The sequence below is a fragment of the Aspergillus brunneoviolaceus genome (genome assembly GCF_003184695.1).
Source record: "Aspergillus brunneoviolaceus CBS 621.78 unplaced genomic scaffold BO95scaffold_5, whole genome shotgun sequence".
Taxonomy (NCBI): Eukaryota; Fungi; Ascomycota; class Eurotiomycetes; order Eurotiales; family Aspergillaceae; genus Aspergillus; species Aspergillus brunneoviolaceus.
Genome location: NW_020290735.1, coordinates 86851 through 113039, shown reverse-complemented (window position 1 = coordinate 113039; position 26189 = coordinate 86851). Strand labels below are relative to the sequence as shown.

The 26189-nt window shown below is 50.7% G+C and overlaps 11 protein-coding genes across 11 annotated transcripts; 6 read left to right on the top strand and 5 right to left on the bottom strand.

Annotated features, from left to right (window-relative positions):
- Nucleotides 1-1399: 1399 nt before the first annotated feature.
- BO95DRAFT_438544 (uncharacterized protein) lies at nt 1400-2264 on the bottom strand. The gene has a single exon (XM_025585541.1). It carries the CDS (start codon nt 1813-1815, stop codon nt 1555-1557), a length of 261 nt encoding a protein of 86 aa, XP_025446730.1. The 5' UTR covers nt 1816-2264; the 3' UTR covers nt 1400-1554.
- An 861-nt stretch (nt 2265-3125) lies between these two features.
- BO95DRAFT_352446 (proteasome assembly chaperone 4 family protein) lies at nt 3126-3816 on the bottom strand (the record flags this gene model as incomplete). Its single annotated transcript, XM_025582133.1, has 2 exons — nt 3126-3353; nt 3613-3816. The coding sequence occupies 2 exons, from the start codon at nt 3814-3816 to the stop codon at nt 3126-3128; spliced, it is 432 nt and encodes a 143-aa protein (XP_025446729.1).
- A 424-nt stretch (nt 3817-4240) lies between these two features.
- BO95DRAFT_510799 (N2227-domain-containing protein) lies at nt 4241-6034 on the top strand (the record flags this gene model as incomplete). Its single annotated transcript, XM_025591382.1, has 2 exons — nt 4241-4380; nt 4595-6034. The coding sequence occupies 2 exons, from the start codon at nt 4241-4243 to the stop codon at nt 5724-5726; spliced, it is 1272 nt and encodes a 423-aa protein (XP_025446728.1). The 3' UTR covers nt 5727-6034.
- Nucleotides 6035-7119: 1085 nt separating this feature from the next.
- BO95DRAFT_500463 (Hsp70 family protein) lies at nt 7120-9798 on the top strand. Its single transcript, XM_025590978.1, has 4 exons — nt 7120-7722; nt 7799-8731; nt 8784-9222; nt 9281-9798. Exons 1-4 carry the CDS (start codon nt 7126-7128, stop codon nt 9478-9480), a joined length of 2169 nt encoding a protein of 722 aa, XP_025446727.1. The 5' UTR covers nt 7120-7125; the 3' UTR covers nt 9481-9798.
- Nucleotides 9799-10119: 321 nt separating this feature from the next.
- BO95DRAFT_194371 (uncharacterized protein) lies at nt 10120-10501 on the bottom strand. The gene has a single exon (XM_025580978.1). It carries the CDS (start codon nt 10418-10420, stop codon nt 10211-10213), a length of 210 nt encoding a protein of 69 aa, XP_025446726.1. The 5' UTR covers nt 10421-10501; the 3' UTR covers nt 10120-10210.
- Nucleotides 10502-15004: 4503 nt separating this feature from the next.
- Nucleotides 15005-15560, top strand: BO95DRAFT_427678 (uncharacterized protein; the record flags this gene model as incomplete). The annotated part of the gene is made up of 3 exons (XM_025584809.1): nt 15005-15037; nt 15136-15223; nt 15307-15560. 3 exons carry the CDS (start codon nt 15005-15007, stop codon nt 15558-15560), a joined length of 375 nt encoding a protein of 124 aa, XP_025446725.1.
- Nucleotides 15561-16321: 761 nt separating this feature from the next.
- BO95DRAFT_438540 (heme-dependent oxidative N-demethylase family protein) lies at nt 16322-18122 on the top strand. Its single transcript, XM_025585540.1, has 3 exons — nt 16322-17071; nt 17135-17257; nt 17332-18122. The coding sequence occupies exons 1-3, from the start codon at nt 16530-16532 to the stop codon at nt 17720-17722; spliced, it is 1056 nt and encodes a 351-aa protein (XP_025446724.1). The 5' UTR covers nt 16322-16529; the 3' UTR covers nt 17723-18122.
- A 204-nt stretch (nt 18123-18326) lies between these two features.
- On the bottom strand, nt 18327-20175 carry BO95DRAFT_478699 (acyl-CoA thioesterase II). Its single transcript, XM_025590052.1, has 4 exons — nt 19587-20175; nt 19083-19512; nt 18505-19022; nt 18327-18436 (listed from the first exon to the last, which is right to left on the bottom strand). The coding sequence occupies exons 1-4, from the start codon at nt 19695-19697 to the stop codon at nt 18389-18391; spliced, it is 1107 nt and encodes a 368-aa protein (XP_025446723.1). The 5' UTR covers nt 19698-20175; the 3' UTR covers nt 18327-18388.
- Nucleotides 20176-20640: 465 nt separating this feature from the next.
- On the bottom strand, nt 20641-21436 carry BO95DRAFT_352402 (uncharacterized protein; the record flags this gene model as incomplete). The annotated part of the gene is made up of 3 exons (XM_025582128.1): nt 20641-21031; nt 21082-21252; nt 21315-21436. 3 exons carry the CDS (start codon nt 21434-21436, stop codon nt 20641-20643), a joined length of 684 nt encoding a protein of 227 aa, XP_025446722.1.
- A 2495-nt stretch (nt 21437-23931) lies between these two features.
- On the top strand, nt 23932-24357 carry BO95DRAFT_194218 (uncharacterized protein). The gene has a single exon (XM_025580976.1). It carries the CDS (start codon nt 24041-24043, stop codon nt 24296-24298), a length of 258 nt encoding a protein of 85 aa, XP_025446721.1. The 5' UTR covers nt 23932-24040; the 3' UTR covers nt 24299-24357.
- Nucleotides 24358-24677: 320 nt separating this feature from the next.
- On the top strand, nt 24678-26017 carry BO95DRAFT_379996 (putative mitochondrial phosphate carrier protein (Mir1); the record flags this gene model as incomplete). Its single annotated transcript, XM_025583332.1, has 5 exons — nt 24678-24799; nt 24948-25367; nt 25441-25735; nt 25795-25842; nt 25902-26017. The coding sequence occupies 5 exons, from the start codon at nt 24681-24683 to the stop codon at nt 25941-25943; spliced, it is 924 nt and encodes a 307-aa protein (XP_025446720.1). The 3' UTR covers nt 25944-26017.
- Nucleotides 26018-26189: the final 172 nt, after the last annotated feature.

Sequence of the window (26189 nt, the reverse complement as noted above, 5' to 3'; positions counted from 1 at the left end):
CAACTCGGTGAGTTCCGTCACAGCACTAGTGAAATAATTGGTTGTGGCCAGTCGACTTCTCAATGGCGGCTGCGCTCAACTAAAGGGTCTAGCTATGTCACGATCCATGATGGCTATTCTGCAGGTTTTCTTCTCGCGTTCGCTCTCTCTCTCTCTCTCTCTCTGGCCTCTTCCTCCCTCATTCTCTCTCTCGTTTTCTCACTTCCTCGCTTCCTCAATCGACTGGTCCTTCTGTGCCGTGTTTTGCTCCTCTTTGCCCACCCACAACGACGGAAGAGGATCGAATGCCGACACATCTACGGAATACGTACTGAGTAACAATGGTGGGCTTGACGGGCCGGATATTGTTCGAGAGTCGAGCCTAACCATCCACGTGGGCCATGCATGGACCATTGGCCCACCTGCACCCGCTGAATGAAATTGAACAGAGACATGTTTCTTGTCGGTGGCTTTATGGCCTACAGAGCTCCGTACGTACTCAGTACTCTACTCTACTCACATCAATCACCCTTTCAGTCTTACCTCTCACCATGACACCGTAATGTGGATTCTGGGCCCCCAGTGAATTGATCATGCTGTCTGAGAGTAGCGACTGGCAGTCGGAGCCTGTCAGCCATTAATCTGTTGCGCGAATAGGGGTCTTCGTGGTCAATGCCCTTCAACCATGCGGCGGCAGGTTCCAGCCAAGCATCCTAGTGCGATCGTAGTAGCTTTGCATGCGGTCTCTCGGTGTCGTAGACAATCGCCGTGTACAAGGACCAAGCGACGCTTTTGATTGGGACATAGGATGCAGACTGCTATTCTGCCTTGGCCCCAAGACAACCCAACCCGACACTGAACTACTCGTACTACGTTCACCTTATCAATATTCGCGAAACAACTAACTCTTCCAGTACTATCTTGAAGCGGTTCTTTTCTTGTGTGTTTTTTATCGTCCACACGCGCCAATGCGCACGCCTACATGAGAGGATGAAGTTCTGACGTCCGATCGGACGAGAGGTCTGATGACGAGGTCGGAGGTCTGTATAGCCTAACTTACACTACGGATAGACTATGTGTAATAATGAATCGATGGCCTCGTTACTCTCGCCAGGGATCTTTGGTCGGGATTCAGCGGGCCAGCGCCACTTGAGATTCTTGGCCTCGGATTTACTTCCGACAGCCTGGCGGCCGGTTGAAAGAGCATCATGTGTAGTTGTGTACTGTAGTTACTCCGTCCATAGCCGGACTCCTAGATTGGTGGCTGTTACAACCGTCGCGGGTTTCTTGCTTGCTCTCCTCCCAGGTTTCGGTTACTGAACCGTGCGACCCCACCCCATCCGGATTGCGCTCTGCGTACTGTACTCCGTAACTTACTCCGTACTTCCTAGATCCTGCATCCATCCTAACAGTCTGTGTGCTTGCTTACTTGCAGATTGCAGGGCTACTAATTCTAACTAATTCTCATTGTTGAGCTTAGCGGCTCATTTTCTCCGATCCTTTCCGCTGACAATTCAAGATTTGTTCCGACCTAGTAACCTCAGCCGCAAGCACACGAGCTTGAACACTCTGACATTAGTTGGTTAACTGTCGTGTCGCCTTTGGTTTAATGTCGGGAAATTCAAAGACTAAGTCTGCAAGTCCGTTCTTTTTCTTCCTCCTCCTCCTCCTCCTCCCACCTCTTCTCGCTCTCTCTATCTGTCCTTTTCCTGCCTCTGCCTCTGCCTCTCCCAAGGATTGTCTCTTGCTTAGTCTCGTATTCGATCTACCACGATTCAAGGCCATGCCTGCGGGATGGACTGCTTCGCCCGATCCAACCGGCGCGCTTCCACGCATGTTGGCCAGCCTCGGCCGAACTTGCCAGTGGCATGAGGGCAGTGGCTAGACCCGCGGGCTGGACTATACCGTAGTAGTCTAGCTGACCTAGCGGCGGGGGCTCGAGATGTCGTGATCAATTTGGGAGGAGGGAACAATCTCGCCCTATATTGACCCGCAATTTAAGGAGATGCTTGAGATGTCAATCTGATTATCTTCTCGCTTTTGCCCCCCTCGGCAAACTGCCGGTATCTGCCAAATTGGGAAATACTTCCTATCAGGAGTTACCTACCTGCCTGAGTCGTGGACATTTCCCGATACAGTCGGCGGATAGTAATCATCCTTGTCCTTAATGGCTGAAGTATTCAGTAGCTGCTTAGTTAGTATACTTTAGGACTCGTGCATGCAGCTGTTCATCCACCTGACGATGTTTGAGCGTTGCAGCACAAAGGGCTTCTCCGACAGGGAGGGGTGGGAGGTGGCGCTTTTCATTCGATTTGGGGCAAATAAACAAAAAGTAATGACGTCCGGGAAAGACAATCTTCACAGGGGTCTCGAACATAAGTGAATGAATTGGGACTAGTGGGTTTTCTCTTCTTTTATGGAATTGCAGCCGGGTGTGATAGTTACCACCTATGCTTTGAACACCCTACTGAGATGACTTGATATAACCTTCCAATTGCGTCTTATCATGAGTTAGGTCATTACCGTTGACGATTCACGAGTCAACTATCTTTAGGGTGTACATGACGGCTATCGGACTTCCAAAGCTCGAGGACATGTTAGGTCTTCGCCTACATCGCTCTCACTACTGCTATCGCCCTAGAGCCTAGTGCTCTCTAGCCTTCAATTGAGGAACCTCAAATGAATGCGACATATACTAAGTGCCATGGTGATTCAAGCTGCGCAGTTCTCTACGCCTATTACCAGCTATGCCGAAATACTCATCATAATAGTAACACGCATGGGTGTTGCAGAATACAATTCCTCTTCCTTCCTCCTGGCGTCAATCTCATATCTATAATCATCTCAAGCACTCCAGATCATAAACCCTTGGAGCATTTCGCAAACCCTCACGGAAGGGTCTCTACCACTTCCTCACAAATTGAAAACTATCAACCGCAGCGACCATCGCGCCACCACTCTCGGACCCGGAGATAAGATAGAAGGGAGAGAAAACAGCGTCAGAACACAACATAAAATCGCATTCTAGACACCATGGCCTAGGATAAATAAGCCCTCGCGCGCTGAACAGTAACGGTCTCATCCCTCCTCCACTGCCTGATAGACAGACTCCAGATAGTACTTGTGAGAAAGTGGAGAGAAAGACATCACTGCCTCGCATCCTCCCACCGCTTCACCACCACCTCCACGATCTGGCGTAGCCCTTCCATCTCCTCCTCGACCTGAAGCCCCAGCGAGGTCGGGTCGAAGCTGCTCCCCACGTAGACGGGGATGCGCAGCCTGCGGGCGAGGATCTTGGCGACTCGGGTGGTGTATTCCACGCTGTTGGGGGTGGAGTAGATTGTTGTTGAGAGGGGTGTGGTGGGGGATTTGAGCTAGGGGTTTGTTGGTTAGTTGCAGGTAGCTAGCGTTTGGGTGTTGTAGGTGGGCATGGGCATGGGCATATGCGGTATGGATATATGTGATGTAGAGGGCATCAAGGGCGAAGGTATAATATTCGTGCATGAGTGAGGAAAAATTCAGTGACCCCATCAATCAAGGTGTGTGTAAAAAGCATATGGGTTCAGGTTCATCCTGAGCATGGGGGACCTGTTTTGATGACGCAGATCTATCTATATTGTCCACTACACTTACATCAGGCATCGCGTAGATCAAACTCCCCATCGGCTTCACTGTCCCCGCTGAGTCGCCCGGGGTCGACGTAGCGAGAAACACCATGGCACATGTGTCCAACAAGGTCAGATGAATATGTGCTGTCGTGTGAAGAGCCTTGGGCAGTGGGAAGGAGATCTCCTGCGGGTGGAGGCGGGGTGGGATGGGCTCTGCTGCTGTCGCCATTTCCCTGAGTCCGGGAATCAAAGGCCCTGAGTGTTTACAAGATCTGCTAAGCCGATAAACCGGTTGCTTGTGAATGAGCCGAAAAGAGCTGTTTGTTTTGCTGGCCCGAAGTATAGAAAGATTGAAGATGGGCTGGAAGGCTGCCAGTGGGCGAGGTCTCGTTCCGCTTCTGGACTGGGGAATCTCATTTTCCCCGCCAAAAACAAAAAAAGAGAAAAAGAAAAAGAAAGCGGGTCTCTCCGCGGCGGGCGGCCCTCGAATTCCATCTTCCGGCTTTGGAGTCTCATCATCGCTTGTCATTTTTCTCGCACGCGAGTTTCTGCTTGGAGCTAAATTTTCTGGTTCTTGGTGTTATCGCTGCCTGGGATCATTTGTTGTTCTTTCCTCCCGGTTCGAATGTCTGGAGCGATCGTCTTATCTCAACATGTCACACGATATCACCCACTCCGTCAAATCGGAACCCCACGATGACTCGGAAGATGTGCGAAGCTGGGCCGGGGACTTCGACCCGTTGGCCGACGCCGATGAGCGGCGGGTGCTTTTTGCTGCATTGGATTCCTTCAGGTGCGTGCGGATGGTCTGTGTGGTACAGCTTCTGGAGCTTCTGGTGTCACCGTCCTATCTTATCGTTTGTGGTTGTATGTAGCCATGGTTACTGGGTTCTTGCTCTACGCTACGCTAGTCCTACAGTGAGGGGATGGTCGCCATTTCTCCAACAATCCATGCTTCGCATCACCATGATGGCTTTGAATACTTGAGAATCTGCTGACCATGGCAGACAATATCGGAGAACGGCGCATATGAATACAACGCATCGGCGGCGACAAGCATTCTACGCGCTGCCCTCGGCGCATTGGCAGATGCTCGCCGAGCCGCCCTTCTCGATTCTGGAGCACTTCAACCGGGTAGACGATGCTATCGACATGAATGCGGAGATCGCGGACGCGATTCTCGCCACGGGTCTATCGTCCTTTGGCTTGTCGCTCGACCCGAACCCGGAGGACCTCCGGGAGAATTGGCACGGAACGGCCAACACCTCCGATGTCAACAAGGCCCATTCGACTTTGAGGCAGTTCTACCGCGATTGGAGCGCCGAAGGGCGCGCCGAGAGAGAAATCTGCTATGACCCGGTCCTCCAGGACTTGCGCACCGAGTTTGGTGCGCGCACCGCTGCGGGCCAGGAAATCAGGGTGCTGGTCCCGGGAGCTGGCCTGGGTCGCCTGGTCTTTGACATCGCTCGGGCAGGCTTCTCACCCGAGGGCAACGAGATCTCCTATCATCAGCTTTTGGCCAGCAGCTGGGTCCTCAACCACACCCTCGGTCCTCAGAAGCACACGCTCTACCCCTTTGCCCTGCACTTCTCGAATCTGCTGTCGCGGGAGCAACAGCTCCAGACAGTGATGATTCCCGACCGACATCCGGGCACTGTGATGGCAGAAGCGCAGGAGAACCCAGAGGGCCCTCCTTTCGGCCAGATGAGCATGTCGGCGGCGGACTTTGTGGTGCTCTACCGCCAGCCTGATAACCGAGAGGCATTCGATGCGGTGGCGACGGTCTTCTTTATTGATACCGCCCCGAACCTGATCCGGTATATCGAAACAATTCATCACTGCCTGAAGCCGAACGGGCTCTGGATCAACGTCGGGCCGCTGCTATGGCATTTTGAGGACGGGGCCAACCGCAGCCACGAGAACAGCCACGACTCGCAGGACCAGGGGATCAGCGAGCCAGGGAATGTGGAGTTGACGGAGGCCGAAGTGTTCTGCCTCGTGGAGCGGATGGGCTTCGTGATCGAGCAGCGCCAGCCGGCACACGAACGGCCGTTGTGTGGGTACATCCAGGACCCCAACAGTATGCTTTTGCCGTTGTACCGGCCATCGCATTGGGTGGCCCGCAAGGAAAGCCACTGAAATCTTTCTCCTTCTTGAAAATAATCATTAAAGTCATTCAGTATATAGACTAGATAATATATAGGGTGGATCAAAATCGGAGTCGGAGGGTAAGTACATGTATGTTATATTGATCATACTGTACGGGAAACATATCAAGCCAGGGATCGGGTGGAGACCAGACGCTGTTCAGCCGCAGCCTTGAGCCCGACACCAAGACAAAGAAAGAAAGCGGCGATCCAATTCAATTTATCCCATCCAAAATTGCCCATCCCGGGCGAGGCTTAGCGGCATTGGGGCCAAAACAACGGATGATGGTTCCATCGCAGGCTCAGGCACTAGAAGAAATGAGCGAGGCAGAAGCATTCTTCTAGAGAATAGAAAATCATGGTAGACCGATACTGTACTGTACTGTACTGTACTGTACTGCACTGGGTCAATCAAACCAATTGAGGTTGCGGCCTCAGGCGTGGTAAGATACTGTACTGCTGTAATGAATGGTATGGAACCTAGTGTTGAATGGACCAGACTTTCGATACCTTGTCTGGGAATTCAATCATATCAAAAGCATGAACCTGAAAGCATTATGGTTCTATGGTTCTTTCTTTCTTTCTTTTCTGTTCAATAGGGTGAAGTGCTCTGTACTCTGTACTGTACCCTGTTTAATTCACCAGGCCGGTAGTCGGAAGCCGATCATTCCAGAGAGAATTCCAGGGCGCATTTCACCTGCTAGCAATCTGACAGACAGTCAGTCAGTCTATCGATGACAAACCGGCTTCGGCTCCAGCTCCAGCTGCTGTGCTGTCTGTCTGACACTTCTTTTTCTGTTCTCTTCCTCTTGACCCAAATTATCAACCATCAACATAATTAGAACCCATTCCGCCGACTCAGCCCTGTTATTTAGTGGATGTTGAAATTGTGGTTCGAGTTGTTGTTGTCGTTGTTTGTTGTCCCCGCAATCTGATCCTCCCCACTCTCTCTCTCTCTCTCTCTCTCTCTCTCTCTCTCTCTCTCTCTCCCTTCCTTTGATTATCCATCCCATCCTCACTCAATCCCTCACTCTATCGCGGGCACTGCCTCTTCCTTCTCCCTCGCCATTTTTGGTCCCGCTCGTCTTACATCCTTTCCTTTCTTTCCCCATCTCTCTCTCTCTCTCCCCCTCTCTCTTCTACCATTTTCTTCTCCATCTCCGTACTATTTTCTGTTGTCATTTTCTACTACAGCACCGCCCCATTCTCCAACTATCCACTTTTTCTTCTCTTCTCTCTTCTCCTCTTTTCTTGTGCTGCCGCTGCTGTTCCTCCCTCGCGTCCGCCTCTTTTCTTCCCCTCCCCGCCTCGTATCCCCTCCTTCCTCTTCCTCCCTCTCTTTGTTCGTCCCCATCCGTTGCTTTTAACGGTTGTGCACAATCAAGGACCTGATGAGCTCACGCTTAAACTTCAAATCGTTCACCTTTGGGACGAAGCGCAACAAGAACAACTCGACTCCGCAACCTCTTCCCGTGTCGACACTATCCAGCCAGGGAATCAGCACTGCGCCGTCGACCAGCACTCTCGTCGCTCCTCCCTCTTCCACCTCGCCCAGCTCCCCACCCTCCGGTCACAGTTCCTCTACCACGAGCTTACCCATGAACAATCAAAATCCTTTGGGCCGCCCCCCGAGTTATACCTACAACACGGTGGGCCGGCCCACCAGCCCGCTGCCGCCTGGCCCTCACCACCCACCCTCCATCAATACCAGCCTGCAGTATTCGCAATCTCCGATGGGAGCGCCCCCCGGGTATGGACTACAGCAGCCCATAGCCCCGGGTATGACCCCTGGTCTTCATCAACCCCAATACTTGCGCAACCCCGCCGTCGAAGTCGAAGGCGCTGGCCGCAGCAAGGCCCAGCTGATCGTCGGTATCGACTTTGGGACAACCTTCTCTGGAGTCGCTTTCGCCTTTGCGACCAACAACGAAGCTCGGGAAGACATTATCACAGAGTGGCCTGGGGCAGGCACTCACACCAAACAGAAGGTGGGTACAAACAATCTCCCCGCACCTCATATGCAGGCTCCCCTAGATTGCTCACTCGATTCACGGTATCCCCCAGATCCCAACGGTGCTGTACTACGACCAATACCAGAAGGTGGTAGGATGGGGTCCGGATATTGCAGATGCGCTGGCCCCGACTGGTTACCCCAAGCAAGGGGTCCAGAAGGTCGAATGGTTCAAGCTCCAGCTCATGCTCTCCGGCAACACCTACATCGACCCCATCAACCTGCCGCCCTTGCCGCCGGGCAAGTCCGAAATCGATGTCGCCGCCGACTACCTTTTCAAGTTGCGACAGGCAATGCGGGCCCAGCTTCAGAAGACCCTCGGCGAAGTGTTTACGCGAGAAGAACGGAACATCCGATACTACCTTACCGTTCCGGCCATCTGGAACGATGCAGGGAAGGCAGCGACCCGGGCGGCAGCTCTTCAAGCTGGGTTTCTACGCGACGAGAACGACAACCGCCTCACCCTGATCTCGGAGCCGGAAGCAGCTGCGCTCTTCTGTGCTAAAACGGGCTTGCTGAACCTAAAAGTGGGCGACGCCATTCTGATCGTAGACTGCGGTGGTGGTACGGTCGATCTGATCGCGTATGAAGTCGAAGAAGAGTCACCCTTCAGTGTCGCAGAATGCACGGGTGGCTCGGGTGATTCATGCGGTTCCACTGCTCTGAATCGGAATTTCAGCAACATCCTTAGGGCCAAGATCCGCAAGATGAAGCTGCCCGATGGCTCACGCACCGCCGGCAAGGTCTATGCCAAGTGTATCATGGACTTCGAGAATCGTATCAAAGCGGACTTCCGCAACAACGGCCAAAAATGGGCGGTAGACGTGGGAATTGAAGCCGACTTCCCCGATGCGGGCATTGAGGAAGGATACATGACGTTCACGAATGAAGAGATCCTGCAGTGTTTTGAGCCGGTGGTTAACCGCATCCTCGAGTTGGTGCGCAATCAAATTATCGCGATTCAAGCGCAGAACCGATCGCTCCAGGTATGCCGACGGATGTTTAATGTGCAGTGTCCCATGACTGACCTTGACCCAGAACGTCCTCGTGGTGGGTGGATTCGGTGCTTCGGAGTACCTCTTCCAGCAAATCAAGTTGCACGTACCGCCACAATATCAGACCAAAGTTGTTCGACCTATGGATTCGGTTGCAGCGATTGTGAAGGGTGCTGTGACGGCCGGAATCACTGAGCGGGTGGTCACCCACCGTGTCGCTCGGCGGCACTATCTGATGGCAACGCTACAGCCATTCAAAGAAGGATATCACCCCGAACAGTACCGAGTTCCCAGTCTGGACGGCCGCGATCGCTGCAAATACACGCGGCAGATCTTCATGCAGAAGGGCGAGCGAGTGAAGATCGGCGAGCCGGTCAAGGTCAGCTTTTTTCGGCAGGTTGCCCCCGGCGCCACCCTCATGTACGAGGATATTTTGTATGCCTGTGACGAGGATGTGTGTCCGGAGTACACGAAGGACCCACGTAAGCTGCTCTTTCTATAGAAAACTGTCCATTCAGCACTGACAAAAATCCACCGCAGGCATCAAGGAAGTTGTCACCCTCACATCGGACCTGTCCCGCAAGAACCTGGAAACAGACTTCGAGCGCATGGACACACCCCAGGGAACCTTTTACCGCGTTTACTTCGACATTTACTTGACCCTCGATGGTAGCGAGTTCAGCGCGGAGCTAGTGTGCCAGGGTGAAGTAATGGGACGCTGCAGGGCCAAGTTCCGCTAGTTCCAAATACACCTCGAGAAGAAAGGGGGGAAGGGAGAGGCTACAGATATGATGATACCCGGTAGAAGAAAGAAAGAACTCGGACCCAAGGTTTTCCCAAACATATGCGATATATAAATCTCATGACACACGCAATCACGCTGCACTGGCACTGGGATGGCGTTTAATATTCTTTTTTCTTCTTGTTTTCCATTTGGCCCACTGACACTTCTCTTCCCTGACAATCATCGACAGATTCGCACCAGGGAACCACCCACCAACTCTGGGATATACTTTTGGAATGATTGTGCTATGCTGCTTTATATCTCTTGATACCTTTTGATCTACAAATGCTCTGATGCAATGTGATTTGTGATTTGGTCACCATAGCCGAAATACTGGATTATGACTAGTTTGAGTCCTTGTTGCCGAAATAGGGTCTCACCTTGGTTTCCGGGCCCCAGTGGCCCGCTGAGCCTTTCTGTTAAGTTGGCACTAGCAGGATGCAGAGGATTTCCTGATCTTGGAAGCCATGTTAGTGCAAGCATGTCCTGGTATATTCTCAACATCCTCGATCTCTCCTAGCCTAAGACAACCCCAGCCTAGGTTATACATACAGCACACGATTTTCAACAGCTCCCTACCTCTCGATCGGGTTACCTTCGTCACATAGTCAATCGAATAGTCAAGGACAAGCTGACCAAGCAGCCAACCACCAACGCCCTCAAATATTGAAATGGAAAGACGGAGGCTATTGCCAGACCCACTTCTTTACCCCGTAGAGTACAATCAGTCTACTTACCAGGCCCAAAAAACTGTACTTGGGTAGTGGATGTATGTGCAAAGGGGAGAAAGAGAAAGAACAAAAGAAAGAAAAGAAAGTTATCGAGGTAATAGGTGTGTGAAAAGCAAGCAAAAAGAAAGAAAGAAAAAAAAAAGATCGCCGAACGTCCCACTCCATACATCTTCTCTACCTTCTATACTTGTGTATCAAAGTCAAGGTAGAAACTCACCAAAAAAAAAGAAAGACAAAAGAAACCCCCCCCCCCCCCCCAAAGAGGGAAAGAAAAGAAGAAAGAAAAGGATAAAAGTGATTAGAAACCTAGAGAAAGAGCATTTCCCCCCCCCTCAAAGCCCCCTCCTCTCCTACGCCCCGGACCTATCTCCGTCTAGATATACCACCCTTTTCTCCGTAACAAGAGAGACGACACACACCAAGAAGTGACAACGTTTGCGCAGGGCTTGGGTGGAACGTGATTCAATAAGGCCGTACGGTAGGTAGGTTGGTAGCCTACTTGCCTACTTGTCAAGTGATGGTTACGTACTATAGTAGTTGTTGATAAATATATACCCTATGGAAAAGTCAAGGTATACCTACAGTAGGTGTACATGCTCCAGAAACCAACTCAACTATGATCGGCCAACGGCCCTCCCCCACCCCGTCCCCCCTCTTTCGCCGCCCTTCTCTCTCCCCACCGTCATCAACCATGACGACAATCCATGCATGACATAGAAGAGAATTCCACCACACAATGAAAAGCACAAAAAAACAAAAGATTCGATCACGCGCCACATCTAGATAAGGGTGATCGGCCTGGGCGTCGAAAAAGTGGGGTTAGAAGGAGGGGTGGAGGGAAGAAGGGGGGGGGAGAGAGAGAAAAGGGAAAACAAGCTGCTGCATGGCTTAAAAAGGAACTAATGCGTGGCGTTGGTTATCTTTATTTTCTATCTCTTTGTGGGTTCTCAAATTTGTTTGCCATATATTAGTTTGTATTTATCTATCGCATTGTTGTCTCGATAACCGAGATACTGACGTTATGTACTAACTCTGGCCTTGATTCTCTCCATTTGCCACGAGGGCTATTTTCTTTTATACAATATACGAGAATAGCGAACGAAACCGGTTCGGACTGCATTTACATATCCTTTCTGTTTTACCCTGATTCTGCCGTTCCGAATGATCCGAGGCACAAGAGAAGCATTCGTTGAGGTTGATAGAGTATGAACACGGAATCGATCTTGAGTGGTTCTTTCTGCGGGCTTTTTCGGATGCGAGATGGCGGTGCGCATCAGATCTTATTGGAGATGCATGTTTGCTTGAGAACCTATCAGATTCGCCTCGGATGGGGGTTCTCCGAGGTCAATCTATTGGGAACCGGGGAGCCTTGACGCCTGATCTGACGTGGTCTCTATACCGGTATTCCTTAGATGTAGAAGTTGTATCAACATACACAATCAGGAATTGGGCTTGGGTCGTGAAGCTGCCCTCGGAAAAATTGTCTGCTTGCACCACAGGGTATGTATGCCACGGTAGACTGTGGCTCGACCATGTCGATCATGAGTGTTCGACAGACGGGGATCCGCTGAATGATAAGAGGTTGACCTTGTATCAGTCTATCGTCGTTCCATTAGAGCCCAACATCCGAGGGAGATGCTGAACACAGACTCGTAGCCGAGCCGGCTCTCCTGGTATCTGCCCTCACCTCGCTAGCAAGAATGTTCGTACACTTTGTTGAAGGATGACTGAGAGTTGCATTCCACGCATGACTTCTCGACGCAGTGGCGACAGTCTCAGAGGACGCTGGAGAAACAAGCCCAATGCAAATTCTCCGTCATGGGCAAGGACAGAGAAGGACAAGCTTGAGGGAACAAGGTTAGCGAGTAAGTCTGCAGGGCTCCAACAACCGTACGGATTCAAGCCTGAACTATCACCCCACGCCTACAGTAGGACCTTCCATTTGCGGTAAATACAACCGCATGATGTCTCGCTCTTGCCCGGGGCTTCCAGCTCGGACGACATAGGGTCCCTTGAGTTGAAGCCAAACGAACTCAATTACCGTGTCTGCTCGACTGCAAGCAAGAGGAGGCGTACATCATCACTTCAGATGTAGCCATACTCGTCAGGATTCGGCTCCTCCGGGTGTCCACGAGACCATGCCTCGTTATGGCTCCCTGTCCTTTACGGTCAAGGAAAGGCTTTTCATGCATGACTGTCATATAAACTCTCGGAATAACTGTCAATCATTGCCGACTGCCGTCATATGTGTCTCAACCCAAGCACATGTATGATCCAAATCCACTTTGACCAAATCAACACGGATACTGGGCCACAACCCGCAATGTCACGAGCTAGGGCCACATTTTCAAGAGCGGCTTGCGTAGGTCGACAAGCTGACAGGCAGGTCTAAGCCAGCCTCCCTTTCCCGGAAGATTTCCGATATCCCAGTCTTGCTCATGATTGTGGCTCGACCAGAACAGAATCTCAAGCTTGCGGAGACAGTATCCTTATCCGCGAGACCAATCGGTCATGCTGGAAATCAACGGTTAATGACACTGGCATCATCGAGGCGTTCCTGTTCAATGATCCTGGTTATTGAAACGACACGCTCGCGACAGCACCGTCTGCGCCATGTTGGACACCTCGCTGATCCCGGCACGATGCCTCCGACTCTTGTTATAGGTCTCGATGCAGAAGAGGTAATGCTGCCGTTGCTAACTTGGTCATCACACCGTGGGCTGAGTGCATTCGATGGGGTTATAAAAAGCTCTGCTAATTCAATGACAGGTCGATAATATGCAGCTCCTCGAGGGTTAGCAAAGTGTCAGATCCACTCAACCCCAGATCGAGCATCGTGCATGATGGCAGGAAGCTACGAAAGAGCTCCAATCTCAAAGACCCAAGCTGCCTTCACAGCGCCACTATTCGCGAACTGGCCCCGTTGTCGGTGGGCCCGGGTTGTATTCGGCTGAATTGAGCATTCGAACCAATGAGGATGGGATTATCTCGGCCGTACCAAGCGTGCGATAGTAGGTAGATGTGGTAATCCCAGCTAGGGGGACGTTTGGTGGTTAGAAGGAGAAAGGCCGAGAGCACATCGTGAAAAAACAGTCTGGAGTGCGCAGGATCACTTGATGACCTATCACCTGCAAAGCCCTCCATACCGTGGTCATGTCACATGCTGTCAGACTTCAGAACCAGGAAGACAGAAATCGTACACTGAAGAAAAGGAAGTGAGAGCCACAGCCAAGCTCGTTCATCGCCGGTTACGACCTCCATGGGGCTCCAAGCCTCCAAACCTCTGACCTTCTCCGCTTCTGTAGCGTTAATCTACCTCGCATCGGAGGGTGTCTGCAGCTATCAATTTTAGGATAAGAGCACAGGGGCGAGATTCAGCCATGGATGTGCATCCTTGCTCTCCCTACTATGATGTGCGGCGACATTAAGTCCAGCCCGTGGCTAGGATTGGCCATTGTACCTCTGCTGGTTTTAGACGCTGGGTCAACAACCAGTCCTGACACAAGTACGAACGAACTTCTTTGCGCGCCCATCCTTTGTCCCGCGCGAGGGAGTAGTAGTTACCCATTCCGGCACTATCTACTATCACCACTATGCGAAAAATCGTGGAGAATCATTGCCTTGTACTGACTTAAGCCAGCCGTCCGTGCACTAGGATCCCATCCTCCTAGGACCATTTGTGGCCCAGTCGAGTCCCACAGACATCGGATCGCAGCTTCCTTTGGGGCCTCGAATGCTCTATCTCTGAATCGGTCTGTAAGTGTGGAGTAAGAAGAGGAGACTACTTGGTCTGGCGCAAGACTGGATTAAAGAGGGCGAGGTCAACACTATGGAGTGGTGCCGTTTGGCCCGCTAGGCTCGCAATCCTGGCCCACCCTTTGATTATCATAGATGAAGTGTAATGTCTTTTTCTCGCACCGCGTGCCAGCTTATCAGCTCGGAAGATAATGTCCTATCCACCTAGACTTTGGGATGCCTGGCCAGGCCTTCAAGAGGCGATCGCGGTGATGCTGGAAAAGGGCCGATCCATGGTGATGAACCAATTGGGAGAGGTAGAACTCCACTAGAAGCACTAAAAACTCCCTGGTCCGAAGTCTGCCATGGACAGTCTGACACGAAAGGCAACAAGTGCGATACCATAGGCGTCCTACCAGCCGTTGGTTTATCTCGGAGGATTTGACATCGTCGGTGGCGGGTGAAGACCAGAGGCAAGTGCTGTAAGCCTGGGAAGTGAGAGACACGAAACTGCTCACTAGCCGGGAGTCGATGATGAGAGCATCTAAGGTTTGCCGAAAGGGTTTGAGAGGCAACTAAAAAAGAAAACAAGAAAGGAAAATTCGAGGTAAAATGAATTCAGAGCCCAAGAAAAATTTTTTCTTTAAAAAAAAAGCAATGAAAAAGACCAAAAATGGGCAAGAAAGGAAAGGCAGCGAGGAAATTAGGTGACGAGCGGAATCAGGGAATAGGCAAAACAATGAAGAGGGAAAAAAGCGCATTCCTCCTTGAGACACCACCATCGGCAGCATCCTGAAAGGAGCAAACGTACCGGTTCGCTCGAATAATTAATTCCTTGCTGACCTGCGGCAAGCGCGCTTTGCGCGACCTGAAGCGGTTGCAGCGCAAGACCCCAGATGGGAAGAGAGTGGAGAGCTTGTCTTAGACGGTCCCGAAATCTGGGCTCATGCTGGAGAGGTGGATCGCCCGCTGAAATCTGGTAGCCTTCTTTCTTTCATTGTTCAGGTGGGCAACATGTTGTGGTTGCTGCTGCTGCTGCTCCTGGTGGTGTTGCTGCGGCCACTTTTATCGCTCAATGACTAGCATGTTACTCTTCTGCAATGTATGCAATGTATGTATATGCACATCGCATCCAATCTCGCTAGTCGGTTCATGGTGTAGGGTCTGCATCCCGTGGGGAACGCAGTAAAGGACTGGCTGTGACGGCTAGAGGGACTGCAAGGACACCTCATAGTACGTCAGAGTCGATTACATACTTTCTCTGAACGACTTAGCCTCGAGATAGTGTCACTGCCGCTCCGAACCCGTCTGACCAGTCGCAGCGTCCGAAATGGCCAGCAGGGCCGGCACGTCAATGAAGGCTGATGGAGACCTCCTAGGTGCCTTCAATCGGTCTCCAGCATGGCAGGCAGACCCCGTAGAATTTCATAGCCGCCTAATTGATGACCGTCGTCCTCTTACGTTGGAGCTGATGACCAGCCGATGCCGAGCTGATGCCGGCTCACGCAGGATCCCACGCGCTTTTTCTCGGCCCATGCCCACTCTATCGCACAGGGGATGGAAAATGTAGGATAATTTCTCATCAATCCGGTCTGGAGACATGCCTGCCCGGCTTTCATGCTAAAGTGCGCCATTTCTTTCTCATGCTCCTTCTGTCGTCGCGAACCCGATTTCTTCTCTCCTGCGTCCGCTCCGGGGAATAAAAGACGAATACCGCTGGGGCGGAACCGCAGGAACCTGTTAGACAGGGGAATCAATGTGTTCTGAACTCGGATCGGGTTCAGCTCACGAGGTCTTTCCAATCGAGGCGCACAGACAAAAATACGCGTGGGCTCCGCCTGACGATTTTCCTGGGAAGGCGCAGAGGTACCGTCACAGCCATGACTATTCTTTTCACCATCCCCATGGTATGTGAGTAAGCGCATTAAGTTCGTGCCACACTCGCTCGGCTCGAGCGAGTAGATAGGTAATGCTACCGTCGCAAGTATACTGGAGGCTTAGTACATGCTCCGGCTGCGGATCTAGAGCGGAGACGGACCTGCGCATCGTTGGGTCTACTAAGCCACTTAGAGTTCGCCTCTCGATGGGTCCTCCTCCCCGCGTTCACCAGAAGGCCCCAGTCGACTTGGATTTTGACAAAATGCTGGATAATTTGGTTGGATCATGTGGATGCTGTCAGGTCTTTTTCTTTTTTCGGGGCGGCGAATTGCGGCTTTTGCGGGGAAAGACAGAACGTATCAGAAACCGACCCAATGTATTGAATCCGGAATGTAGAAATCCCCTTGTTGATATCGTCTGACCTAATGATGATCCCGGACACTATAACCTGCCGTCACGAATATAATTGGGGTCATTACCCTCACCGGGGGAAGGGGTTTCGCCATCGTTAGTGCGGCCCCGGTCTGGTTTGCATTGCGAAGGCTTTGATATATAAGAGTGGTCAAAGATTCTTCGCAAACCGGCCTCTATCCTCAACCATCTCCCTTTTTGTGTCAGAGCTTATCTTACACTTTTCCGTACAAAGTACTCTCAGCGGGCAATGAATACCTCTATATGCGTCGGAGTCGCGTTTGCGTTTCTTTTCCTTATCATTTCGAAGACCCGAAAGACCCTCTTGTCAAGATGGGTCTCCACACCAAACAATGAGGTGAACTGCAGTGACCTCAAGCCATACCCGGCTCAACCCATCAAAGGTCGAGAGAGGTACCGAGTGATGATGGACGTCCGGAGGTTAGACGTGGCAAACTGGCTCACTGTCGACAACAACTACATGGATGAGCATGTTGTTCGGGGTCAATTATTGGAGAAGGAAAAGAGTAAAGTGCTGCAATGCCTTCCAGAGTCATACGACGCGTGCATGGAAGCATTGGAGGAGGTGGTCGACTTCCTTTGTCAACGGTTCTCGACCGTGTTCGAACGAAAGAAGTCCGGTAACGAGTGGACCATCCATAACAAGATGACGGGTGAGACGTTTGTCGTTGGTGGAGAGAATAAGGAAATCGATCCGCTCGAGGTTGCCGTGAGGTTGACGATGGAGGATCTGAGCATCCTGATGAAGAACGAAGACGACGAATACTACCTGTTAGTATACACTATCGCGACTCATTATCGTTTACTCGGACAGTGACTGATGATTTCGGACAGAGCGGCCAGCGCAAGTCTATTCCCAGTGGGATGGACGGTGCAGGAACGTATCGGGTGGACGATTTCTAAACTTCACAATCCTGTGCCTTTGTGGCACCAGCAAGTCGCTAACTCTGTCAGCAAGTGAGTGGCCTCCTTCATAGCTCAGCCGCAATGAGTGAGGAAAGAATTGCGGTAACGGATTTCTTCAATTCTAGATTTCTTGCTCGTCTGACTCCAGAGTCCCCGATGGAAAGATCTAATTACTTCGTCGAAGTAAAAAGACCCGACGAAGAACTGTTCGATATTCTCTACCGCCCGACTTCGTTGTCCGAAGACAATCCAGATCCATCCCCGCAGGATATTGTGATTCGACGTGAGCGTCAGACATTCCGTCGATTACCTCGTACGGGAACGATTGTGTTTGGTGTCAAGACTTTTTTGACAACATTGGAGGAACTGCCAATGCAAGAGCTGCAAAATCTCGCGAAGGAGATCAAGAGTTGGCCCGAGTATGTGGGAGAATACAAGGGTCGGGAAATTTGGGGACCAAAAGCACTCGAGTTCTGCGAAAAGAAAACTCGGATGATGGAAAAGCAGGAGGTCTAATGAGAGGAAGGAAGAAAAAGAAGGAACGGAATGAAGGCAGGCGCGGAAACAGCATTGGTGGTATTTTGCCTCTCACGCTTCACGCTTCACGCTTCGTATCCCTTCGTTGCATTTGGGCCAGCAAATCGATGGAGAGGGCGGCTGTCTGATTATCATTTGCAAAAGTCACTGTCCTTAGCATTGCATCTGTACTTTTGAGCCTGTTTTGTTTTGTTTTGTCTTGATATCCGTTCTTGGGCTGGTTGTCTGTCTATCTGTCTGTCTATCTGGTTGGTTGGCTGGTGGTTATTTGTTCTGTTTTTGGCGGTTCTACTCATTGGCATGGTAGAGATTGGGTGATTTGTATGATTGATGACGGTTATAACACTGAACCATAATGAGGATGACGTTTTTCATGGACAAAATTGACCTTGGATAATGTTTTTGAGCAACAGGTTGCATTAACGTAAAACCATAATCATCGAATTAGGATTCAAAAAGGTTTACAGACGTTAGCGACGTGGGGATATGATTGAGATGAAACGAAGCCAGTATAGAGAAGCCGATGGATGTACCAATGGATTGGAAGATCTATCGAGTATGCAATAATTATATAGAGAATGTTGTATGTTCAATTGACAGTTCTACAAGATGCAGGACGGGTATATTATGTAGGTGTCACATTTCTCAGATCTTAGATCGTGGCGGTTCATCCTGCTTGAGCCGTACGACACCCTGATCCTCTCCAGCATTAGCACTGACTCAAACCAAGTGGGGACTTCGAATACGTAGGACAGCCATACCTCTTGCGTGCATGTGGCGATAAGAATTCCATCTTTGGACCAGAACTTCTGAAGAACCAAGCCTCTTCCCTCGCCAGCCCACGGACTTTCCATCTCGGAGAACATCCATTCGTCTGCTCGGAATGCCCAGGGATTGTGAAAGTAGATCGAGTGGTCAAGGCTTACCATCATGCCCACTTCCTTGTGTTCTTTGGGGTCCTGACTCGTAGCCTTGCTCAAAGCGCCCTCTAAGCGACGGCGAAGCTCCACGGTCTCTTCCTCTTTTAGCTCCTTCAGCGCACGTGCAATGTCTTCATCGTCTAGATCTGACGGGTTCTTGAGAGCTTTGAGAAGCTTCTCGAGCTCGGCCGGCGAGGAAAAGCGTGGGATATCGTGAACTCTTGACACAGTGCCAATGAAATAGCTGTCGGTAATGTATGCAAGGGCGGATAGGTGGGCACGGTGTCCTCCTGCATCGGATATCTTCCCTCGTGACCGGAAAAACCGTCTGACCTTTTTGTCTTCCGGGGCCAAGTGACCTACAAATTGTTAGTCCACGACGTCAAGGGAGACCCATCACTCCGCGTTCGAATACTGACGATTTACAATCCCCGCTCTGTGTGATTCGAATGGTCCGCCGCCTGATTGTTGGAATGCCCGTTTGGCACCAGGTTCCGACTCCTCTGGTAGCGCGACGGATGGCATAGATGAGGCATGCTCAAGCTTTTTCCTACCGCCACTGTTGGCTTTGCTGAAACTCAGTGTGGTGGTGAAAATAGGTCGACCGCGCTGCCTAGCTTGCACCGTGCGGGTGGTGAAACTTCGACCGTCGCGGACTCGCTCGACGTGGTAGACGATGGGGATTTCAGAGTCGCCAGCCAAAACGAAATAGCAATGCATGCTGTGGACGGCAAAATCATCGGGGACAGTTCGCATCGCGGCGGCAAGAGATTGGGCGATGGCGGCACCGCCGTAAATGCCTCGTGCGCCCGGAGGATGCCAAAGAGGCCGGGTGTTTGTGAATACATCCTGGTTGGATTAGGCGGAATTAGAATTAGCCCCTCAGATGAAGAAAGCAAGAGAGAAAGGAGCAAGTGTCATACTCTGCCCACGTCAACCACAGGGGTCAACTCTAAGACGTTCTCTATCGGCGCTTTCGAAGGGTCCAGTGGCGGGGCTTCGAACAAGGTCACGGATTTGGCCATAGTGGGCATACACAGTCCCTAACAAGCACAGGAAGTAGTCTTGAATGATTGCAAAGCGCTGAGATATGAAGGGCGCTCTTTTAATTTGAAGCCCAAGTCGGAAAAAGGGTCAGAGTTCAGGAGTCAAGACAACTTTTGGAGGGGAAAGTTGGAGTCTTCACTTTCCAAGTCCCGCCCTGCTGTTCCGCGCGGTCTGTCCCAATTGGGTAATTGCCGAGGTTCCATTTTTGTGGATCGGATTATGAAGTGATCTTCATGGATAGAGTCGTTCGTTAAGTCGTGGTTAATGCACATTGATCTGGTATGATGGGGTGTCAAGACGAGATTATTCAGTGTCAGCTTCGGCATGACTTGGGAAGTGCGACCGTCAACGTGTCAGATGACAGCTGTTGCACAGCGGCTCTATTATGACTATAGATGCTGGACTTGCACATGCTCCATTCTGTCAAACTTGATGCTGAAATCTGAAGTACGGTGGGTATGTCTGCCAGAGGCATGAAAGGCCGATTGTTGAAGTATGGAATTCAATGCACTTTCTGTCTACCTTGAGCGGCACTCATAGCCGATCTATTTTCAGACTCTACAAAATTAGGCACCTATCACAAACCATTTCCTACATCAGCATGGTCGCTGTGCCCAGGCTACGCTGAAAGTAGACCCAAAAGAGTGAAATGGTAGAGAAGTAGATTTAAAGACACTATGAGCCGGTGGCCCGGTGCCACAGCTATATAATCTAGATTCGCTATGTTTCAGATGGTGTTAACAAGCGACGACTTGACTGGATTGGAAACCTGGAAAAGGTACTTCAAATGATGATATACTTGACTACGACAAGAGTGAGCTTTCAAGTGCATCGACGAGACCAGAAGTGTTGCTGTTTTATACAACTGTTTTGCGCAACCGTGACCACATAAAACACATATCCAATATCCTCAGGGAATCCGGGGGCATCTCATCGGAAATAATTTCCCTCCCGAGGAGGAGGTATGAAGGTATCCCAGCCCTTGCCAGGATTAACCAGCTCGGGAGCCTTGACTTGGAATGTCTTGTGGTACATCTTGGAGCTTCGCTTCTTCTGAGAGGACTCTGGTTCTAAAAGTCGCTGTAATTGCTGGCGCTGCATCTCTTCATCAGTCAAGTGCGGGCTATGGCGATGACCGGCTCGAGATAAACCGGGGATGTCCCACGCATAGGCACATAAAGCTCCAAGGCCAGAAAGAAAAGCGAAGGTGCTGGAAAGGCCAAGGCTGACGATTTCCAGGCTGCCCATAGGGAGCAGATTTCGGCAAATGACGTTGAGCAGGACGTTCAAGAGAGCGAGGAGGTTTGAACCCAGGCAAGGTCTGAAAAAGCATTAGCTGGATGGAATGGAAGATCGTCAAGGCGCACGTACAGAAACAGAGAATAAAGTAGGAAATTGCGGTCCTGAGACTGAAAGCAGACGACTGCGAGCGACAAAGAGTATGCAATGGCGATGAGGATGAAAGCTGCGATTGTCGTGGGTGTCTTATTCGCAGGGAACTCGGCTTCGTCATCCCCGAATGCTAGAGGCAGAACTAGAAACCTTCACAAACAGACTTATCAGCACCTTGTTCTATGCGTTATTTGCGATGGACAAGGACACACCCCACAAGAAGCACTTGCGACGAAAATGCCGCGGAGAATTTCCATAGTGGACTGACGAGCTGTAGCGGTGTTTGTCGCTCCTGCGATGCTACAGAGAGTTCTTGAAGTTGAGGGGTAGACATCGCAGGTGATCCCCAGCCTACAGCTTCTGTGAGGGTCAAGGCAGCATCGACAGAAGCTGTCATCGGTGTGGTCTTGGGTGTAACTTGAACCAAAGTGAGCGCGAGGAGCAATACGTAAGGGAGGCGATGTTTGATCTAAAAACCGGCGGTCAACGAAGTAACCACGACGATACGGCGCGGAAAGTGCGATGTACGATGCAGATACCGTAGTAGAAGACGATGGCTGTGCAGCTGATGGACGGATTCGAGGCGCATGGCAGCAGGGGTAAGAAACGCAACCGGTGCCAGTAAGAAAATTAAGATGGCAATTATAGAACGTGGTCACAGGGGTCGTGCATCACAATCTCTGGCATTCATTTGATCAAAACCTTGACGGCCGCGACTGATAGATTTCAGCGGGCGAATGGCGTGGAGTCAATGGCTGCATACTAGTTTAGTGCTGCTGCTATAGCTTCATCTGTTTTGCGGTTGCTCAGGAGTATTCAATGTCGATCAGTCTTGTATAGCTCGCAACCCACGTGTGATGCAGGCTGCCATTTTCCATATGTGCGAGGGCTTACTCCGTTTTCTTTCCCCCCCTCTCCCTGTGTATTACTAGATCGTTATCTTATGCATGTCTGAGGTCAAATCCCTCACAAGACACCCAGGATGAGTAGTTTGAGAACGGGAGGAATTGAAGTGGTGTGGGGGGAGGGGGTTGGAAATCGACCGAAGGATTTTGCTCTGGCCCGAGCACTTTATCAGCAACAGTCGACAACAGCCTGTCGATTTATGTGGCCCCACTAGCTTGCAGAACCTACCTTGATTCTGGAGGTCTGAATAGGAGACCAATCTGTTTTTTTGATGGCTTATAGTTAACTATATGGTCCATACTTGTATTTCCAGGCCCCCGAGATCGCTTCTCCTCTTCCTCAGCTGTATGGATTTCGGGTTCTGTGTTGATCAGGCGTTTCATGATATGAGTAGTCTCCAGGAAGTCTGCAATGATACTAGTTGACATTGAGATTCTCTCGTTGTCTTGGCGGGCTTCGTATTGTCGGCGGCTTTGTACGTTAAATCCGGCTGAATTCCGTTGACTTGGAGTATCACAACAAGCCCATACAAGCTGAAGCAAGCCGGATTTGTCGACTGTCCAGTCTCTAGTCGCTACAGCAATTCTTAAATCACGAAACCCCGAAAAATCCGCAGAATTACTGCAGCATATATCGTCATCGAATACTTATAGTCAAGCCTTGGGACACCAGAGGCGAAATCATCATGGCAAGTCGAGAAGTCATATCAGACTATGTAATTCTAATGTTTTTGAAACTGTGGTTAGTGGAAGCCATTCAGCTCAATACTGCCACTTTTGTCAAATTCGGCGGAAATGCAGCGCTGATGCTGAGAACCGTTTCTCCTACGCTTTTGAACCCGCCCATACCATCACAAATAGGTACTCGATGTCTCGACCGGGAGCCACTCCCATCAATGGTGATGAATGGTATACCTCTCGAATAATATCCAAATATTTCTCCGTAGTTAGCTTTCAAACAACATATAGTTCTTTCTCGGAGGAACTTGGATTGCCTATGGCACATGTGAGGCCGGAAAAGTTTCAAGAATTGCTATGCTGGATGAAGCCTGGGGTTGTCGGCCGCGGATTAGCGAATGAGGCAATATCTCCTAGAACCTGAGCAACATGACCACTAGCTGGTGTAATTCGATTCCTCGAATCAGTCGCATTGCTTTCCGGGTGCATATACAAATTCGCGCCTCTGTCAGTGCCAGACATTGCCTCTACCTGAGAGTACAATTGACTGTAAGACATCCTTCATGGCGTTGTAGAGATCGGCAAAAGGATACACGAGTTCTTCTTTCGCAATATGGCAGCATTCTCACTGGTTTTTCATTGCCATATTTCGCGTTCTTCCGTCGGATGCTCTGACTAAGAAGCTAACGGAGCCTTAGGTATGTGTCAACTTTGAAGGTGATGCAGGGTAGCAGGTAATGCGACAGACCGGAGCGGAGGCCGCAGGCGCCGAATCTTGTATAAGATGTATCGACTCTTCCAGGGGGCATTGTTCAGTCGTAGGCGTCGCTCGGCGGGAGTACGAGAACTGTAAACTGAATCAAATCATGGAATAGTCTATGAGTAGCTCTGAAATGATGTGAGTGACAGCTTGTCTCCCGAAAGTACGGATCGGGCTTCAAATTTAGATTACTGTACCCATGGTTGATTGAGCTACGTCGTCAGCATCATTGTAAGATAGGCCCGCATTACATCAGTTCCGCATCGCATCCGTGAAGAAGCTCTCAGGAATAGAGACACAATCGAGATGTTTGAACACCTTGTGAGCGACAGGGTGTAGAAACCCAAATTTAGCATGATAGATGAGATCCGCCTGGATATCTCGGTCGGCTTCCCGTTGACCGAAGGGGATTCATGCGCCAATCCGGGACCTCGTCAGGCTGGGCGGAGTTCCAAGGGCTCAGGTTCTTTTACGGTCAGAGAGGATCTGAGGTCAATTGAATATTGCTAGTCCTCTTAACAATATGCGTGTCAATTTAAGGATAGATAGGGAAGAATGAGAGAAAAGGCCATCACTACCTAGGTAACCATGGAGGATGTCATTGTGTGTGTCTCTCTTCATCGAACAAGTATGGCGGGTAACTAACGGGAGAACGGGGACTGGAATGCCTCAGGCTTGGAGGAGGACTTCTCAAGATCTAACAGTAACAACAGTATCAACAATATTGATATTACTTGGTAGAAGAGCCACCAGCCACTTGTCCGAGGAATTCCCAAGACTCAACAGTAGACGTGTAATTGGGAGATTGGGGGTGATTCAGTCAGCCCTATTACCCTACCAATGCTATCATTAGCATTACTCAATTCCTTATACTAACTATGACGACGTTTTTCTTTTTTTCCCTTCAATAACTTTTGCCATCATCATTGCCATGTGTTGACCGGGAGATCGGATTTAAAGCGGTTCCAAGGCGCGGTGCACTGGCAGCGAAAAGTTTTCGGGTTCCGCTAGCCACTAGGGCCAAAAGCAGCGAGGTTCCGGCCATCCCTTTCAAACTAGTCCTAGTCGACTCTTTCACTCCCTCCCCCGTTGCCGGCCGCCTCCCGAGTCCATTTTCTTCCTTTCCAATCTCTGCAAAGCTTCAATCGCTTCGCTCTTCTTTCCCTTTCCCCCACACTCCTCTCCTCCTTTTCCTTTTGTTTCTCTATAACATCCCATATACCCTTTCATACATAATGTCCGTCACTACCCCTAAGGCCGACGCGCCTACTGGCCTTGCCCTTTACTCCAGATTCGCCTTCGCTGGTGCTGTCTGCTGTTCCGTCACTCACGGAGCTCTCACTCCTGTCGATGTGTAAGTCGGACACCGTCTTGTCTCGCCCACGTCGCAATTGAAGAACGCGCTCAGTATTTCCGCCTGTGCGCGCGCTTGATCGACTTGCCTGTCCTACCATCCGACCATGCCCGTTGCTGACGTCCTCTCTCTTTCTCGTGCCTTGCAGCGTCAAGACCAGAATCCAGCTCGACCCGGTCACCTACAACCGTGGTATGATTGGTGGTTTCAAGCAGGTCATTGCCAACGAGGGTGCTGGCGCTCTCCTCACTGGTTTCGGTCCTACCGCTGCCGGTTACTTCCTCCAGGGTGCTTTCAAGTTCGGAGGTTACGAGTTCTTCAAGCAGCAGTGGATTAACCAGCTCGGTTACGAGACTGCCTCCAACAACCGCACCGCTATCTACCTTGCCTCTTCCGCCACCGCTGAGTTCTTCGCTGATATCGCCCTGTGCCCCCTTGAGGCCACCCGTATCCGTCTTGTCTCCCAGCCTACCTTCGCTTCCGGTCTCATGAGCGGTTTCGGTAAGATCCTCAAGAACGAGGGTATCGGTGCTTTCTACTCTGGTTTCGGTCCTATGCTCTTCAAGCAGTATGTCTTTCCGCGACTTCCCGGCCGCCCGCGCCCATAAATCAGGATATGCGCCATTGCTAACTTCCGGCAGGGTTCCTTACACTATGGCCAAGTTCGTTGTTTTCGAGAAGACTGTCGAGGCTGTCTACGGCTTCGTTGACAAGAACTCTGTCTCTGAGGGTGCTAAGACTGGTATCAACCTTGGCTCTGGTCTCATTGCTGGTTTCGCTGCTGCCATCGTCTCCCAGCCCGCCGACACTATGCTCTCCAAGATCAACAAGACCCCCGGTGAGCCTGGTGAGGGTACCGTTTCTCGTCTCATCAAGATCGGTAAGGAGCTTGGTCTCCGTGGCTCTTACGCCGGTATTGGTGCTCGTCTCTTCATGGTATGTTCACTCCTCAAAGGACGACAGATTTGGAATTTGAAGGCTAATATCCTCTCCAGGTTGGTACCATCACCGCTGGTCAGTTCGCCATCTACGGTGACATCAAGGTATGTGGATCTCTGTTCGTCAGCTGCTTCCAAAGCAGATCGCTAATTGAGTATTGTAGCGTCTCCTCGGTGCCACTGGTGGTGTTGAGATTGGCAAATAAGCGTCGAATTGTACGATTACTTGATCATGTTAGACCTTTAGTTTTGAAACAATGCATATATATTAGATTAGAGCATGATTCTGCGAGGTTGGATCCCGCCGACGCCACCAACGGCGGTTTGTACCAATCCGGCGTAGGTACTGCCGATCGCATCGGTTAGGAATAGTACACTAGTATACTTGAAGCGTTACTGTACGTTTGTCATGACATCAGGGATCGAGATGACTTGTGTAACTTACTATATGT

Bases quoted from the DNA above. Each gene is read 5' to 3' on its own strand.
- BO95DRAFT_438544 (XM_025585541.1), bottom strand. From the start codon at position 1,815: ATGCGTGGAAGCGCGCCGGTTGGATCGGGCGAAGCAGTCCATCCCGCA.
- BO95DRAFT_500463 (XM_025590978.1), top strand. From the start codon at position 7,126: ATGAGCTCACGCTTAAACTTCAAATCGTTCACCTTTGGGACGAAGCGC. The intron at 8,732-8,783 runs GTATGCCGACGG...ACCTTGACCCAG, and splicing joins CGCAGAACCGATCGCTCCAG to AACGTCCTCGTGGTGGGTGG. The intron at 9,223-9,280 runs GTAAGCTGCTCT...AATCCACCGCAG, and splicing joins GGAGTACACGAAGGACCCAC to GCATCAAGGAAGTTGTCACC.
- BO95DRAFT_194371 (XM_025580978.1), bottom strand. From the start codon at position 10,420: ATGGAGTGGGACGTTCGGCGATCTTTTTTTTTTCTTTCTTTCTTTTTG.
- BO95DRAFT_438540 (XM_025585540.1), top strand. From the start codon at position 16,530: ATGAATACCTCTATATGCGTCGGAGTCGCGTTTGCGTTTCTTTTCCTT. The intron at 17,072-17,134 runs GTTAGTATACAC...GATTTCGGACAG, and splicing joins GAAGACGACGAATACTACCT to AGCGGCCAGCGCAAGTCTAT. The intron at 17,258-17,331 runs GTGAGTGGCCTC...CTTCAATTCTAG, and splicing joins GTCGCTAACTCTGTCAGCAA to ATTTCTTGCTCGTCTGACTC.
- BO95DRAFT_478699 (XM_025590052.1), bottom strand. From the start codon at position 19,697: ATGCCCACTATGGCCAAATCCGTGACCTTGTTCGAAGCCCCGCCACTG. The intron at 19,023-19,082 runs GTCAGTATTCGA...AACAATTTGTAG, and splicing joins CAGAGCGGGGATTGTAAATC to GTCACTTGGCCCCGGAAGAC. The intron at 18,437-18,504 runs GTATGGCTGTCC...GGAGAGGATCAG, and splicing joins TCGCCACATGCACGCAAGAG to GGTGTCGTACGGCTCAAGCA.
- BO95DRAFT_194218 (XM_025580976.1), top strand. From the start codon at position 24,041: ATGTCATTGTGTGTGTCTCTCTTCATCGAACAAGTATGGCGGGTAACT.